At 43.8% G+C, this 16,667-nt stretch overlaps 1 protein-coding gene across 4 annotated transcripts in view; it reads left to right on the plus strand.

Moving 5' to 3' along the window:
* The window catches only part of KCNMA1 (potassium calcium-activated channel subfamily M alpha 1), a 992,499-nt gene that overhangs the window by 811,472 nt on the left and 164,360 nt on the right, over positions 1 to 16,667 (plus strand). For 3 of the 4 annotated variants that reach the window (XM_075533804.1, XM_075533802.1, XM_075533801.1), the window contains exon 18: positions 5,935 to 6,011. In XM_075533804.1, coding sequence (XP_075389919.1) covers positions 5,935 to 6,011 — 77 coding nt within the window. Of the gene's footprint in view, positions 1 to 5,934; positions 6,012 to 9,745; positions 10,328 to 16,667 lie in introns of those variants that run through there. The other variant, XM_075533803.1, reaches the window with a different exon arrangement.

Below are 16,667 nucleotides of genomic sequence, written 5' to 3' on the forward strand. Positions count from 1 at the left end.
TGCACATGAATCAGGAGGCAATCATTTGAACAGAACAAAGGAATTTGGGGTCGTTTAAAATTGGGAAAAGTGTGCATCTGGGGTTGTATCCTCTCTCCAGATTTATTCCATCTGTACATTGAGCAAATAATTCACGAAGCTGGACTATCTGACGAAGAATTGGCATCAGGACTGGAGGAAGACTTGCTAATAGCCTGGCATATTTAGATGCCACAACCTTGGAAAGAGGACTTGAAGTGCTTGCTGATAAAGATCCAGGACTGTAGCCTAGATTAAAATTAATTAAAATTTAATTAAAACTAAATGTAAAGAAAACAAAAATCCTCATGACTAGACTTCATGATAAATGGAAACAACTTTGCAGTTGTCCAAGATTTCATTCTTGCGTGTACCCACTGTCAGTGTTCATCGACATAGTGGTCAAGATCCAAACACAAGGATGTCACTGGCAGGACTAAGAGGCACCTGATGCACGTCATAATAGTTTCAATTGCCTCATATGCACTTGAAAGTTGGACATTGAATAAGGAAGATGGCAGAAGAATCGATGCATTTGGATTGCACTGGCATGCCACGGACGGCCAAAAGAACAAACAAATCGGTCTTGGAGGAGGTGCAGCCAGAAGACTCTTCACATGCAAGGATGGTGAGATGTTGTTTCATGTACCTTGGACATATTATCAGAAGAGACCAGTCCCTGGAAAAAGGGCATCATACTTAGTAAAGTATAAGGTCCGTGAAAAACAGGAAGATCCTCAATGAGATGAAGGAGAAGAAAAGTGAATCCTGACAAACGAACTAATAACTGACTTCGGATTCTGAAAACTAGGGAAAGACCTCTGTACCCAGATGCGGGAGAAGAGCCTCTCAGAGAGGGTGCCGGTCCTCTGGCAGGAAAGATTGGACTCATGCCCGAACCACGAAACTTAGGTGTAGAAGCAGCGTCTCAGCACCAAATGCAGGCCGCTGGGGAGCTCAGCTGCCTCCTCTATCGCATGCACCTCCCGGATAGCAAATATAGCACGGAGCTCCCATTTGTGTAATTCTAGTTCCTATTGCATTCCTCGCTAATGAATGTCACAAATACCAAGCAGTCCGAAAAACAAATTACCTCTCATATTAGGGAGTGCAATATGTCTCATCTCAGTGCTTTATGGTGTTCACAAATACATGCTGACACAATCAGTTACAACACAAGCCTGTAATTTTCTGTGGTGTATAATGTGTCAGGGCAAATGCTCACAGTTAAGGGATTTCAAATAGATGAACACTGCAGAAAACCACAGAAAGGACATTGGAGATTTGAATGAAACATGTTTTGTAAAAATGGAAATGTAGGTTGTGATGACCCAAGATTGAGTTACACCTCTGCAATGAAAAGAAAGAAAAGCCACCAAATAAGACTGAAGCCATCGTTCTAGCTTTTGAAAAGGTCACTTTGGAGTGGGGATTTTAGACATGCGTCCGTCGTCGCCTCTTGCCACTAAACATTGCCCTTTTTAATAACCTTGGAAGATAATCTTTATTGTGGAACTACATAATGGTAGGTCAGAGATTAAGTTTGGCTCGCAGGCATGATTCTTTTGATTCGCAATTCAAAAGTAAATGATCTAGTTGATAAGATGGTCAGTCGTGAGCTTTTATATAAAATTCTTTTTACTGGTTTATGAAAAATCGGCATTACGGGGCATCATTCTCATACTTATCCACTCAGTTAATAATCTGTATGTGTCTCACTGTTGTTGTTATTAGGTGCTATCGGGTTAATTTCAACTCGCTGAGGCTTCATGTGTCAGATAGACCTCTCCCCCAGACCATTAGTGACTGTCATGTTTACAGAGGCATATCTTCAGGTCTCCCATGGAATTGCTAGGTGGGTTTGAACCACCAACCATTTGGTCAGCAGCCAAGCATTTAAACATTTTCCCCACAAGGGCTCTTTCACTATGCCCTATTATAGTTTCTGAGGTCATATATAATGGGGAACAAGAACTTTGTTTCCCTGCTCTCATGGGGCTCACATTCTAGGGAGAATCAAATGACATTTTTGTTTGTTGATGGTACAAAGTATTACATCACTGATTTAGGCTGGGTAGAAGTGGGGACTACGCTAACAGGTGACATGTAAATAGAGATGAGGGAAAAAGTATCATGCAAAGATCAGAAGGGAAAATGAGACGCCCAGGGAAATTTCCTCATGGTGAGACTACGTTGAAGACTTCAAGCTAAGAAAGTATGGCTCAGACACGATAGTTTCGATAACAGCAGGTGGTGACTTGGATGAACCTGGTCCCTGGACAAGGTCATGATACTGGTTCAAGTGGTTCCTGACTAAGGAAGGCCCTATACAAGACTGACTGGCCCAGTAGCTGCAGTGATGAGCTCCAGGCTGACAATGTGAGGACGGTGCACAACTGGGCAATGTTTCATTCTGCTGCACATCGATCGGGTCGCTAGGAGTCAGGCCCGACTTGATGGCACCTAATAACAACAGCAACATCACTGATAAAGCAGTGGGTATTTTGGCTGCCAGCTCCAAGATCGATGGTTCAAACCCACCCACCATTCCATAGGAGAAAAGTCAGACTGTCTGCTTCTTCAAAGATTTAGTCTTTGAAATCCTATGTGTCAGTTCTACCCTGTCCTGTCAGGCCACTAGGACTTGGAAAGGACTGACTAGCATCCCATAGATGGATAACTGGATCAGCGAGGCTCCTGGCAGGAAACAAAGGCACATTATACACAGGACAAGCAGGAGGGGGCGAATTTTATGAAAAGGCACCGTGGAGTTATGGGCACAGCTCAGGAATCACAAAATCCCCAGAGCTCGTGACAGAGCAGGTGTTGAGCAGAGTGGATAGAAGCGCATGTAGGGAAGCAGTTCTCAACCTGTGGGTTGTGACCCTTTCGGGGGTCAAATGGCCCTTTCCCAGGGGTTGCCTGATTCATAAAAGTAGCAAAATTACAGTTATGAAGTAGCTACAAAAATAATGTTATGGTTGGGGTGGGGGCTCCACAACAAGAACTGTACTAAAGGTTCACGGCCTTAGGAAAGCTGTGAGTCCCTGCTGAAGAGAGACATTGTAGTGAAAGACCCCTTGGCAGACATCGTGGTCTTCTGTAGAGAAATGTTGCCACTACCATTTTATGACCTGACAGGAAAGAGCCAGGAGATAAATACCACAAATTCATCCCTTCCCGCCTTCCAGTTTCTTGCTGATTCCTCCCACTGCTCAAGTACCAGGGAGAGCCCGATAACCCTCAACTGCTCAGGTGCAGGAGAGAAAAAGGAAGGCAGGGCTTTGTTAGTTGAACTTGGCAGAGTCAGACAGGGATGGGGAGAAGGTTACTAACAAGAAAGTGCCACATAATAAAAATCAGAGAGCCTAGACATTCTGTTCCTTACGGCTGGAGGATGCATCACTACTTCACTCCGTCATTTTTACTCATTAGCCTGCTGCCTGGCACCTGTGGGGATTTCACTTTAGGAATCAAAATGTGATGTGCAATATGATGGTACTTCAGCAATATGTTTGGGCACATCATCTCTTTAGTATGAACTTAAATGACAACAATAACAACAACGCACTGCCTATGAGTTGATTCTGACATCCCAGACTGACAGTGTAGCCGTGAGTAGATTTTCCCTCGGAGTGATCCTGTCGGACAGAGTCGAAACCACAGGCATTCCTAGGTTTGAGTCGTTATCAGAGCGCACCCCCTGCTTTTCCGACCATGGAGTGATTGGTGAGTCCCAACCTCCAACCTTTTGGTTAGGAGCGGATCCATACAGTGATTTAAAGGCGCACTCTGTCGCTTGTAGCTGTGTGACCTTGAGCGGATCACTTAACCTCTCTGTACTTGGCTTTCTTAGACGTAAACTATAGCTCAGAAGCACATCTCCTTCAAGGGGTTGTTAGAAGATCAAATAAGTTAATCTTAATAAAACACCGTAGACAAGTGCCTGATGTACCGCTCGTGCTCTATGAATGTTGACCGTTATTATTGTTGCAACCACTATTCTGTATAAAAGCATCATATGGGGACAAGATGCCCAAGGAAGCCAAAATCAAATTGCTGCTCTGCGCTTGGTTGCTTTGTCCTCCTCCTTTCAAAGCAAGTCACCACTGGGGGGTTTTATAGCCACATTCTCTCTCCAAGCAAACAAACCTTGTTTGGTTTGCAACATGAATGACGATGACACATAAAGACCCAGGGAAGGGATTGCTGTAGTTGCAAGATCATTGGGCCGGGAGTCAGCAGCCCCAGGACTAGCCAAACCCCCCCACTGGTTGGCTTGAGCACATCCTGACAGCCTCTTCAGCTGACAGATGGGGATGCTGACTCCCAGGGAATTCGCTACAAGATCTCTTCCAGATCTAAATGTTTTAATAGTGGTTGCCAACTGGAGTCAATCATAAATGCAAGTTCTGTGAAAAATATTAACAAAAGGAATGTATAGGAAGAAAATGATCAAGGGATGTTTATTTATTTTTTAATCCCTGGTTAAGGAACAATCATGTTTTTTGTGGCATTAGTTTCATGTAGGGAATGCTGAAGGCTAAACCAGATATTTTGTTTGTTCTGATCTCCAGAAGGTTGCACACTTCTTCCCATGAACCAGCTCAGTCCTCCAGTGCTAGTCTTCTAGGCACTGTCCATCTTAAATAGGTTTAAATAATCTTGTGTCATCGAGAACCTATCTTTGACTCTTTGATGTCTTACAAATGTAAGACCTTACTATTTGATCTCTCCAATTTAGAGTGGCTTCAGTTAAAATAAAATGATGGGAAAACACATGTGGATTCAACCGCTGGTGAATCTCCTCTGACCATAGAGCAGGGATTCGCAGAGATCCTGCTATCATACATTAGGAAGTGGATCATTGAAGATGCAGTTGGCCTAAAATGTAACAGCTACTCACTTGGTCTCCCTTTTAACCCAATTTAAATTCGACCCATTAAGTTTGTAATGTTTTCTGCTTTCTTTTTGAATAAGATTTTTTTCTATTTTATTTTTTAATGGTTGTTGGGTTTTTGGTATGATTTCTGCATAGAAAATCCAGGATATGCAAATCTCTAGAGACAGTAACTGGAACAGTGGGTTCCTGGGGATATGACAGGAGAAGGAGGGAGGTAGGGATGGGAACTAATAACAGTGAGTAAAAGAAAGAAGAAAATGTTCTAAAAATGGATTGTGGTGATGATTATACAACTATCTTTATAAGATTTAGCTATTGAGTAGTGTGATATGTGCATTACATGTCAATAAAGCATGTTGCCATAAGAACACGTTTGTAGGAATTGCCTCTACCGCCCCGCTCCCCTCCAGAATCCCAGAGAGTTTGGCATAGCAACTGCTTACCTCATCCCCTTTCTTTTTCCTTCTCCATTATCCTCAACCATGTCTCCCTTTGGCTGACAAGAAGTGCTTTCCAAGGAGCCATTGCCAAGAGAGTGTTTTTATTTTACTGAGGAGTGTCATGTTTGTGTCACCCTCAGCCCCTTTTACTATATATTTGACCAGACTGTGAGGAGTTCCTAGATGGGAGGTGGGTATATGCTCCCTCTCCCTCCTCCCCGGGGGCCTGGACAGACGCCCCACATGTTCCAGGGAGCAGCATTGGAAGCTGCTGTCCATGAGGCAAGACCAGCAAGCAGACCCAATGGGTCGCATCAGCAACCTTTCCCCCAATTCCTTCTCAAACGAACGTGTATTAAAAGACACACTCACTCAAATCACCAAGGCCTATGTTTGAAATAAGTGGGCTTGCAACAAACATTTTTGTCTGTAAATGTCTAAACCTTTCAAAAGATTAAAGGAAATTAGTCCTGGCCTGTTTCCTTAATTTGGCACCAGAGCAGAGGAAATGTGGTGCTCATTTCAGTCGGAGGGATTATGAAATGTGTCAGTTTTTCCATTCTCTTTCTCCAGGGCATTTTTTTACTGCAAGGCCTGTCATGATGACATCACAGATCCCAAAAGAATAAAAAAATGCGGCTGCAAACGGCGTAAGTAGTATTTCTCCCCCCTCCCCCTCTCTCTATTTCTCCATTCCCCACATTTGTTTTCCTTCTCCGGTTCCTACTTGCGGAGCCCTAAAGATCGAGAGTTTCCCTGGATATGTTTATGTTGCACAAGCAGTTTAAAACGATGTGAAATAAATTCCTCACCTGATTAGCCCAGGAGGTGAAAAATCACACCCTACCACCTGGGAGGCCCTAGCAGCTAATTTCCACTCCTTGACCCTAAAGAAGGACCTACTTAGAGGGGCCCCACTGAATATAGTCAAGATGCTGTGTCACAGGGAGGAAAGCTAAGGGCGCGCGGAAGGGGTGATTTTGGTAGAGCAATCTCTAAAGGACGGGAGAGTGGCACCAATGGTACAGATGCCGATGGTGACAGAGAAGCAGCTGAGCGACCCAGTCTCCCAAATGGAAGCGGGTTCTCCTTCCTTTGGGGTTCTTATAGGTTTTAGGATCAAATATCAAAGTTTTCTATTAGAATTCCCTCAAATTGGCCCCAGGAAAGACCTTTGCCATCAACCATAGGCTTCACTAACACTTGTCTGTCTCAGTGACCAGCGTCAGACCCCATCGTTGGTTGGGGTAAACTAGATGGTGCTGGCTAGCTTCTGGCTTATCTAAAAAACAAAAGCAAAAACCAAACCGATTGCCATCAAGTTGATTCCAACGCCTAGTGACCATGTATAGGATTTCCCAGGCTGAAAATCTGTACGGGAGCAGACAGCGTCCTCTTTCTCTGGTTGTAACAGTTGAACTTGTGGCTAGTCATCTAATGCTGACCTGACAGTGCCATGAGAGCTCAAGCCCCTTCCAAAACAGCTTGCAGTGGGAACTCATGAGAAAGATATGGTAGGAGAAAGAAATTGGACTGTGAACTCCCGAGAAGCTGTGGCTGCCAGGGACCAGGGCTTTGAGAAGGTTAGACGGCATTGCCTACTCAGACGTTTTTACTGGAGAAAACAGCGATAATGGCACCGTACTTCCTGCGATGAGACAGTATTTTACAGAGTCCTCAGAATGATCATTTTCTGTGATACTCTCAACACTCTGTAATTAGTAAGGGCTTTTTCACTCCCATGTTACAAAAGAAGAAACTAAGGCTATACTGAGAACAAGGGATTGCTAAGGCTCACGAAGCCAGAGGCCCAGGCCTTCCTTGATCCTATGCTCTGAGCTCCCAATTTATTTTTACAGGGGGGTGATAATTTATAGGATAGGTTCTGTGGAGTCTGCTGTGTAAGAACACAGCTATGAAAGATTATTTATAAAGGACTGTGCACAAATAGAACCAGCCAAAGCAAGCAGCCTTCCTAGGGCATGCTACGAAAGTGAGGACCGTTTTCACTGTACTTACAGAGGGGCCCAGTGCCTGAAAACACAGCAAGATAGAAATGTCCCTCTCTTAAAGTCCCAGAGAAGACGCCCAGTCTCTGGAGAAAATGCTCATGGGAAGCACTCAGTATCGCGAGGAATCTCTTCAGCCTCATTCCCAAATATGAGGCAGCATGCACACAATTGCTGCTCACCCTTGCCCACTGTCTTCACCCACATCCCTCTTCCACTCTGTTATCTGACCAGATGATGTTTGATCTCGTAGATCAGTGAGAATAAGAGCTTCTACATGTTTGGGTGTCAGCATTTTGGAGTTGTGTTAGTCAATGAAAAGTAGCTAAGGAACCTATGGCATGGATCAAATCCCACTCACCAGCCAACACCACCTCTGCTTCAACCCCAGGCTTCTCACAAAGCAGGCAAACCTCCTGCTGTCATGTGGACTGTGAACACAGACGCGTCCGGCCCAACTCTGCTCATCTGACATCTCTTGGGCCATTCCGTCAGAAGCAAACAACCTTCTGCGGGTGGAGGGAAATGAGAGAGAGTGAGAAATGCAGCAAGGTGAACCCTCTTGTCATGTAGAATGCAGCAAAGTGTTGAGGACAGTAATCTGTGGCAACAAAATAGCCAAGAATGTGCTCCTCCTGGAATCAAAATAAAAGGCAAGGCTATGATTTACTTAGTAATTACCCAATCACATTGATTGAGGGCCCTCCTTGCTGAAGCCGTATGAATGGCGCTGAGGCTAGAATGAAGAACAAGACACAGTCCTGGCCCTTCTGGAACTTGCAATCTACTGGACGGAGACTAGCCATAATCATAAACACAACCAAATGAATCCAGACAGAGAGCAGGGCTCTAAAGAAAAGAAAACATCTGCAGAGGACAGAGATTGAAGTCGCAGAGAACCTTGTGGGAATGTCCCTTCAGTCAGGAAAGTCAGGGACGTGGCCTTGAAGCTGAGACTAACTACAGGTAGAGAGAGGGGCCAGGGAAGAGCTAAGAGGTGGATGTGAAAGTTTAGTATTTGAGGGACAGGGGAAAGCCACTGAACCTGTAGGGTTCAACAAGAGAGTGGTTTGCAGAGGCCACGATGCGATTCTATAGGATTGTGTAGGCCATGGTGGGAGTTCCTGGGTCTTGTAAACCCACCCAGAGAGAACAGATTGACGATCTGCTTCTAAAAGCTGCAACCTTGAGAATCCTATAGAGCAGTTCTGCTCTGACCTCCGCGAGATCACCGCGCGTCAGAACCGGCTTGATGGCAACCAGCAGCAACAAACCACTTGGGGCTGAGTCGTGTAAGAGGAAGCAATTGGAAAGTTTTAACCAAGGAATTGGTATTGGGTCTTCTTTATTTAAAGATCTCCTTGATAAATGAATAGAGAAAAACTCTTATCTGTTAAGAGTGGAAGCAGAAAGATGAAGCGAGGGTTCCCTGGCCTCTTGCTTTCAGACGACTGCAATGTCCCGTTCAGTCTACTGTAAACCGGTAGGATGTAGCAGGCTACTTTTGAAGTCCGTAGAAATTGGGGTGTGGGCTCCATATGTATTTTTCCTTCTCGATTCTAGGCCAGTAATCAGCACATGTCTCACTTGATCTTGGAGAGAGAATAAAACAACGTTATTATCTCCGTGTCCCTCAAAGGTGTTTCAGCGTGCAGATCCCTGCAAGTGAACCGCCTCCATCCAGACAAGCCCAATGAGATTGGTCTCTCCAGCGCTTCTCTGCACTCTGCCTCTCGGGTTCTTCCATAAGGAGGGGCTCAGCTGCCCCCTTCTTAATATTCAGTAACAACCCGATTCCCTCAACTACCGTTCTTCCTGATTAAAAGCCAGAGCAACCAGTGTCACAGGGAGAGGGAAGCAGATGCCTGGGGCAGTGGTGGGGCGGTGGTAGTTTGAGTAAAACACATTGCTGAAAGGAAGCATCCCCATGCAGAGTCAACAGTGAGAACAGTTGGGAATATGTGTTTTAGTGGCAAAAAGACTTTAAACAGAAGGTCCTCTGTTACTGACCATTGATCTAGTCACGTTGCCTGGGACACTGTCTAGATCAATAAGGAGAGCCAGACTACTTGGTCAGTTGCTCACATCTGTAAGGTAGACTAGATATTAAAATCTACCTTGCAATGATATATCCCCAGGAGGACTGGACTAATAAAAGCCAGGGGCTTTAGCTACAGATAATCCTCTTCTTCCAACCTAAATCTCCTCTCTTCAAATCCCCCTACCCCATTTACTTTCACTCAATAACCTTAAAAGTTTCATGTCATAGTTGTATTATCCAGAGAAATAACACGTGTGCGCATTCCATGTGCACATTTCTTAAAATGTTGTGGTAGTACAGTTTAACATTTGCATTTCTTTCCATTTCTTCATAGCTCTGCTTCAAGGAGGAATGTCAAATTCAGCTGTCTGGCCAAGGAGCAAGCTCCTACACCATACTCCTTACCCATTTCCTTCTTCTGTGTAACGAACCTGATCTAATGATTTACATTCTCTCCTTCCCACCCCCAACCCCCGCCAGCCTTGAAAAGTTTGCCACAGGGAGGAAACCTTGGGGACAAGGCATGTCTAAATTTATGTGTTAGAAGAGAGTTTCTTTAACTTCTAATCATTGACATATTTTTGATTTATTTTTTTCTCTTTGCTGCCTTGGAATTCGGCCCCACTCTATTTTAACTGCACCCTGGTAGTGATTTATTGTGAGTAAAACGGGTTCCCAGCAGCCCAAATCCAGTCCCCATGTCTTTCTTTAGAAGAGATACTCCTATTATTTTCTGTATAATTTCAATCTCATTTCCTTTCGGTATTTATGTTGCATGTAGCAGTGACATCATGCCCCTGACTTCCTCATCCTCCAGCATCGTCCGGAGTGGCTTGGGGCTACAGAATGTGGCAGGGAAAAAACTCTCTGTTCATTCACTCTCCCCTGCCCCCCCCACCCCCAGCCTCTTGCCAGCTTCTTGCCCCGTCTTATTTTTTCCAGTTGAAAATAAGACCTTGACAGCAGAGTTTCCCTTGACAGTCTTTTCTCTCGCCCTTAGGGACATTGATTAGGCTTTGGTAATTATTCTTTTGATTCTAGATGCCTACTCAATCAGAGATCATTCTATGCTTGCCTTTGATAAAGTATGCTTGGTCTCATCATGTTGAGTTTGAATTGCTATATTGAAGGAAACATAGGCTATATATATTCATATATAATGATATATATAATATATATCAGTACTTTTTATGTAAAATTGTCTAATTTTATACATAACTACAGAGAGAGTGATGTATTTGTTACCAAATATATGCCTCTCTATAAGAGATAGTATTTGGTAGAGAGTGAATTGTGTTACTAAATTTGGAAACATTAATATTTATATTGCTCTGCTAGAGATAAGCATTCCATAGTGGTAATAATTCCCTCTAGTCCATGAAGTCCCCTTGCTCTAAAATAAAGTATATTTCTTAGCAAATACCTATTAGGATATACCCAGTTCCTCCATGGGTATGAGTCCAGCATCTTACAAGATAGGTTTATTTCGTTAAGGCTGTAAGATGGCTCCAGGTGAACATCCCATCTCACTGAAGAGCATGTGTACGTTTGAGTCAGTAAAGTTAAGTCTTAGCCCCTGCCTTTGTTACCCCCAAATGCTACCCAATCAGCTTGGCAATCGCAGAAGGCACTTAAGTCGTTCTCTGGATAGCTCCGAGCGCTGCTGATGTCATTGACACCAATAATGGCCAGAAGGGCATTATTTATCTACATGTAACCTCGCAGAGAACAGCATTGACGCTGAGGGCCAGTTCTTCCCAATGGTTAGGGAAGTAGAACAGGTGTCTACTCACGTTCCTTTGCAACGACTCATCTGCTTTGAGGCATTTTTCAGAGTTTGGAGGTCAAGTGACATGGAAGCCCAGTGTAAAAGCAAAGTGAACCAATAACTTTACATGCTGCACCCAGTTCTTCGATTCAGTCAACATTAACTCCCTTCATTTACAGAATATCTCTAAGGATCACTTGAGTAGGTGGGCCATTTTTCTACTTGCACAGTTTAATGATTTGTTCAGAATTGGAAGGGACTTTCAATGCCAATCAACAAACAACTCCAGTGCCAAATCCCTCTGCCTTCCCCAACTGTAATGTGTTTTTCCTTTGAGGTCAGTGAACTCTGCCTGCTCTGTGTTGCTGACATTAACTGGCTTTTCCCTTTCCCTCTTTTTGTTCTTGGAAAACCACCTGGAAGATCTTTCTCCTCCCTACAGAAGCTAATGGGAGGAATTTGACTTGCAAGAAAATTCTCCCTTCAAGCAAATGCCTCATTAAACCTCAGTGGACTGGGGTTTAATATATATATTAAACTGAGGTTTTATATATAGATAGTTGACTAGTAGATTCAGACCAGCTCTGGGATTTATGCTTGGAAATAACCCCTCCTTCACTGGATAGATTTGAAATCCATGGTTTTGATCTGAAAAAAGTGTTTGTTGAAAGACTGTCAGAGTTGCCGCCTGCTGCATCAGTATGTTCTATTTAAAATCTAAAATATTTCTGCCCAACACTTGGAAGACTCCACCTGAGCCACTTAGTCAAGTTGTACTTTTCCTGCCCCTTCCAATCCGTCCTGGAAATTAAGATTCGGTCATTGGAATTCAGTCGACCAATTTGCTAATGCAGGAGGCAGATGGTGTGGAGGACAGAGTAGACTCCAACTCTGTCTTCCATTCCTGGTGTGGCTTGGAAGGGCTGACCTGCAGAGAGCCTGACTTTGACAATGGATTGTTAATGTACTTCTAGAACAGAGCATTCACCGGAGCACCCACCTTTTTGTGGGGGTTCGTTCCATGATCACCTCCCTTGGGAATGTAGGAAAGGTGACTCAAGACAACCCTTGAGAAATATTGGCTGTTAAAACATTGACGATGCCTATTAAGGAAATACTCCTGTTTTGTCTATAGAAACAGTACTAGGAAGTCCTAGTGGAATTGCTGTGTGAATAAAGGAAAGCATATAAAAGTCTTCAAATTGTAAAACGGTTAAGACAGAGTTCTTGGGAGGGAGGTGAGACCCTTGACCTAATGCTTGGCAACCGCATAACCTATTTCAATATGTGATGCTAGTCCAAGAGCCAAGGACCTGGTGCTGTGGACCAGTGGGAAAACAACATCCCCAGAGCCTTACATACCTGCTTTCCCGGAGTTAATGTGTGTAGGTAATTGAGCATAAACTTCCAAGCACTCTAACATGCAAGGACAAGTAACTACAGTGTTCAAATCCGCCCAAGACACACTTTAGACTGTTTTCTGTCTGAGGAAGCTGCAGCACAGCTTCACTGGGACCTGGTGCCCCATAGATGAAGTGGCCCTGCTCTAAACGGGCCCATGGCCACGGAGGGTTTGACCGTCACAGGACCTCTCACTATTCTCCACCAGCGCCCCTCAACACACTCCATGGATTTTAAGAAGCAATCAAATGGAAAGGACTCTTCACACCTTTCAGTTCTTTGGGATAGCAAACTCCTGCTCTCCTTCAGAGAAAGTCCTAGTTCCGGTTTCTGTTCACGAGCTGCCCTTCCATACCAATCCACTAGATGTCCTCATAGATCTACTGACTATTACTATTGCAATCTTGGGGAAAGCGTTCTCATGGTTGGGATTTGGAAAAGGAGGCCACACAAAAAAGAAAGAAACACAATAGGAGTGCGGGCCACTTTGTGTTGCCCAAGAGCAGATAAAGTGATTTCCTTCTGTCTTAAATGAAGACCGAAACCTTCAAAGTTGCTTGTTGGCACCTAACTTCAGGATATCAGGAATTAACCTTTTAACCTACCTCAGCTCTAGAAAAGGAAATAAAATATGAGGTGTTTAGAATATCCATGATCCACTGAAACAAAATTGAAAGATTAGTAAGCTAGAGAGGGCAATATATATTTGGGGGTGGGGGAGTTGGTCATCCGGGAGGCCCATGGTTTAATTTTAGTGCAATTTTATGTTATGATTTAAGAGTATAATTTTACACAAAGAGTGCCTACATCTTCTGCCACCAGGGAAACAAACACATCCTCACCAGTTTTGAGTTAAAAAATTTAGAAAGTTCTAGGAAATTTCTGCCTCACACACCCTCCTTCAAGTCACATACCCTCCAGAACTGAGGTCAGAGTTGGCCTTAACATTTAAAGGCTAAGAGCCCGGACATAGGGTCAATGAAAATGGACTCTTTCCAGAAGTGGAGTAAGGGAGTCCCCTTTTCAGATGGTAACATCTTGAAGTAGCCATTGTGATTCAAAGAGGTTTGTCAATGTGTGGGCACTATCATTTTTAACCGTGTCTGTCTTGTCTTTGGACCTCTCATTGATCATATTGCTGGGTTGTTGTTTTTGTGGTGATGCCTGTCTGTCTTTTAGATTTTCTATGTCATAGTTTATGTGAGTGTAAAACTGATTGGGAAGGAATGACAAGCCATAGCATGTTTTCCTTTTTATGCATATGCTGCTTTGGGATGTGACTGCTTATAATGAACAGTTAATCTTTTAGCAAAGGGGTTATTTTTGCATTGTCAATGACCAGATTTAGCCTGCTCCTGCATGCTAACAATATGACATTTTAAAACAATGCATGGAATCCAGAGCAGACAGCAATAGCAGCTGCAAACAGTCCCTGGTAAGCACTGGTTCAAAGTTGCCCTTCCTCTGGAGCCAAGTAAAAGGTTTTAATTGCCCATTATGATGGGCTTGCCTCTGACAAAATCATTTCAAAAGTTATTCTATCTCACCCTCCTCCCCTTGTCCTGAAAGAGGATGTGTGCCTGTGCATGCACACACATGATGTTGCTAACAAGAAGCGTCTCATTTCTGAATTTGATGGGCTTCTCTTGTGCGATAGCATTTGATTAGATTTTTTCCTCAAAACAAATTATCCAGAGTAAGACAATAACAACAAAAATCATCCTCATTTCCCTCCTTTGTATATATAACCAATCAACCTTCCTCATCAAAAACTAAGAAAAAGCAAGGAAATAGTCTCTGTGTTGTATACCAGATACACTGAAAAGAAATACTTTCCTACCTTCAGCGGAAGACATTTCCCCCCATCTCTCTTGCCTTCAACCACTGTCGTGCATTTGGGCTACCTGTGCTTTCCCACCATTGGACCAAATGATCCAAATGCTATAGCAGAACCTTTTTAGGAGGAGGGGAGGAGTTTAAAATCAGCTTCCAGAAATAATGTACCACACGTTGAATGGGGCTAAAGATGCCTGGGATCCAAACAGCCAGCAAGCTTGGATGTGAAAAGAACATGCTATGGAAAATGTGAGCTGCGTTTATCGGAGGGAAGTTGCTGCCAAAGAGAGCTCTCATTCATCTTCCTCGGTACTTGTTGTTCACAATCATAACATTACCCTGGCTTGACAAATATATTGTATGGCAAGTCGTAAAGGTCTTAGAACAGGACTTGACCCATTGGAGAGATTTAAGCCCCACTTCCAGGTGACAATGACTGTAACAGTCAAAGACAGCCAAACCACAAGTAATATTTCAAAATAGCAGGGCAACCATTTCCACAAGGAAAAAGAAGGGAAAGACTTCCCAAATGGACGGTGTCGGTTCAGGGAATAAAATCACGCTAGTTCAGGTTTACTAGATGGTCGTGGGCCCTGATACTTGTGGGGGTGCGGAGGGGTGGAGGGGTGGAGCAGGTCAGTTCATGATAAGTGATAAGCAAACACGCTTGCCTGTTGTAGCATCTAAATGAGGCCCACGAGCATTTCTCGTCCTGAGATACAAAGTGGCTTGAAGGAGAAAGGTGTCAAGCCTTCAAAACTTCACGTGATGCCAAGTTTTGTAGATGAGCCCTTGGGTTACATCTACCCACGTACCGTGCTAGTGTTACAGGAGATGTCCATGCCACGTGGACATCTCAGTAAAATATTGCACATAGCTCTCAGCTCCTGTTGAACCCTTTCTAATCTTTGTCATCTCAGAGGTTCATGATGAGAACAGTGGGATGGACCAGCAGGCTAGTGGCTTTCTGAATGTTCGGTGGGTGAGAAGGAGAGCAGCTGTGATTGCAGATCGTCTCCGCTCTAAGCAGAAAATGCACCCACGAGTAGCTCTACGCATTCCAATAGGCCAACAGCTCATATGCTTCCGGTGATTTCTTATTAGTGAACTGCCTTTAAAGTCAACTCTGCAGCATTAGCCTTGAGTAGTTGCATTTCGTACATGGACAGATTGGGATATCTGTCTGTCACGGGTAAATTTAAATTCCTGTCGGCCTCCTGGAAGCTCACTCACAGGACGTTCAGTAGAGGCACCCTTAGAGTCTGTATTAACATGTCATCGTCTCACAGCTAATTTCATGAAAGCTTATCCCAGGCTCTGCCTAATGCCCAGAAATGGATGGAAATGAGAAAGTTTACAGATGAGATTTTTTTTGCATGTTGCAAATATATATATAATTTATTTATAAAAATGAGTAATTAATTGATTAGCGATGTGTCTCTTTTGTTCTCCTGTGTTAATTGTGCCATTGGAAGAAATGTCGGTTATATTTTTATGGCCCATACTTTGCTCCTCCTCCTCCTCCTCCTCCTCCTAGAACCTAATTGTAATTGGTCATGCCCTGTTCCTGTGGTCACTCCCTTTTCAAGGAAAGAATATTAATAAGCAACAGGCTTGGAAATCTATAGAGACAATTCCTATTTTAATACTTTTTGATGTACAAAAATGTTATAAACAATGACGCTGCATTCTTTTCTGGGTCAAGACTGTTAACATGAACTAGACCTGTGTTAAATCCCTTCAGCTGCCTTCCAGTTGCCTGCGTGTAACCTTGTCATTAACCGCTCTTCCTCTCCTTCCATTCAACCCCATGGTTCTAGCCAAGATGTCCATCTACAAGAGAATGAAACGGGCATGTTGTTTTGATTGCGGACGTTCTGAGCGTGACTGCTCATGCATGTCAGGCCGTGTGCGTGGTAACGTGGACACCCTTGGGAGAGCCTTCCCACTTTCTTCTGTCTCTGTTAATGATTGCTCCACCAGTTTCTGTGCCTGTAAGTTTAATCCAACACATGCAATTCCACGTCTGTGCTGTCTGTGGTACCATCTCTGTCTTGTGTCGTGCCTGTGGTTCTGTGAGCCTGTCGGGCTAATGTTTCCCCCCAATGTGATCTTTTGCCTGGTGATCTGTTGCCCTATCTCCCCGTGTTCCTGTGTCCATGCTGAGGAAAGCCTCCCTTCCAATTTTGTCACCTCACTCTGCTTCTTGTAATTGTGTTCAGAACTGGTATAGGACAGGGTGAGGTAGCCT

Source organism: Tenrec ecaudatus, chromosome 16 (assembly GCF_050624435.1).
Source record: "Tenrec ecaudatus isolate mTenEca1 chromosome 16, mTenEca1.hap1, whole genome shotgun sequence".
NCBI lineage: Eukaryota > Metazoa > Chordata > Mammalia > Afrosoricida > Tenrecidae > Tenrec > Tenrec ecaudatus.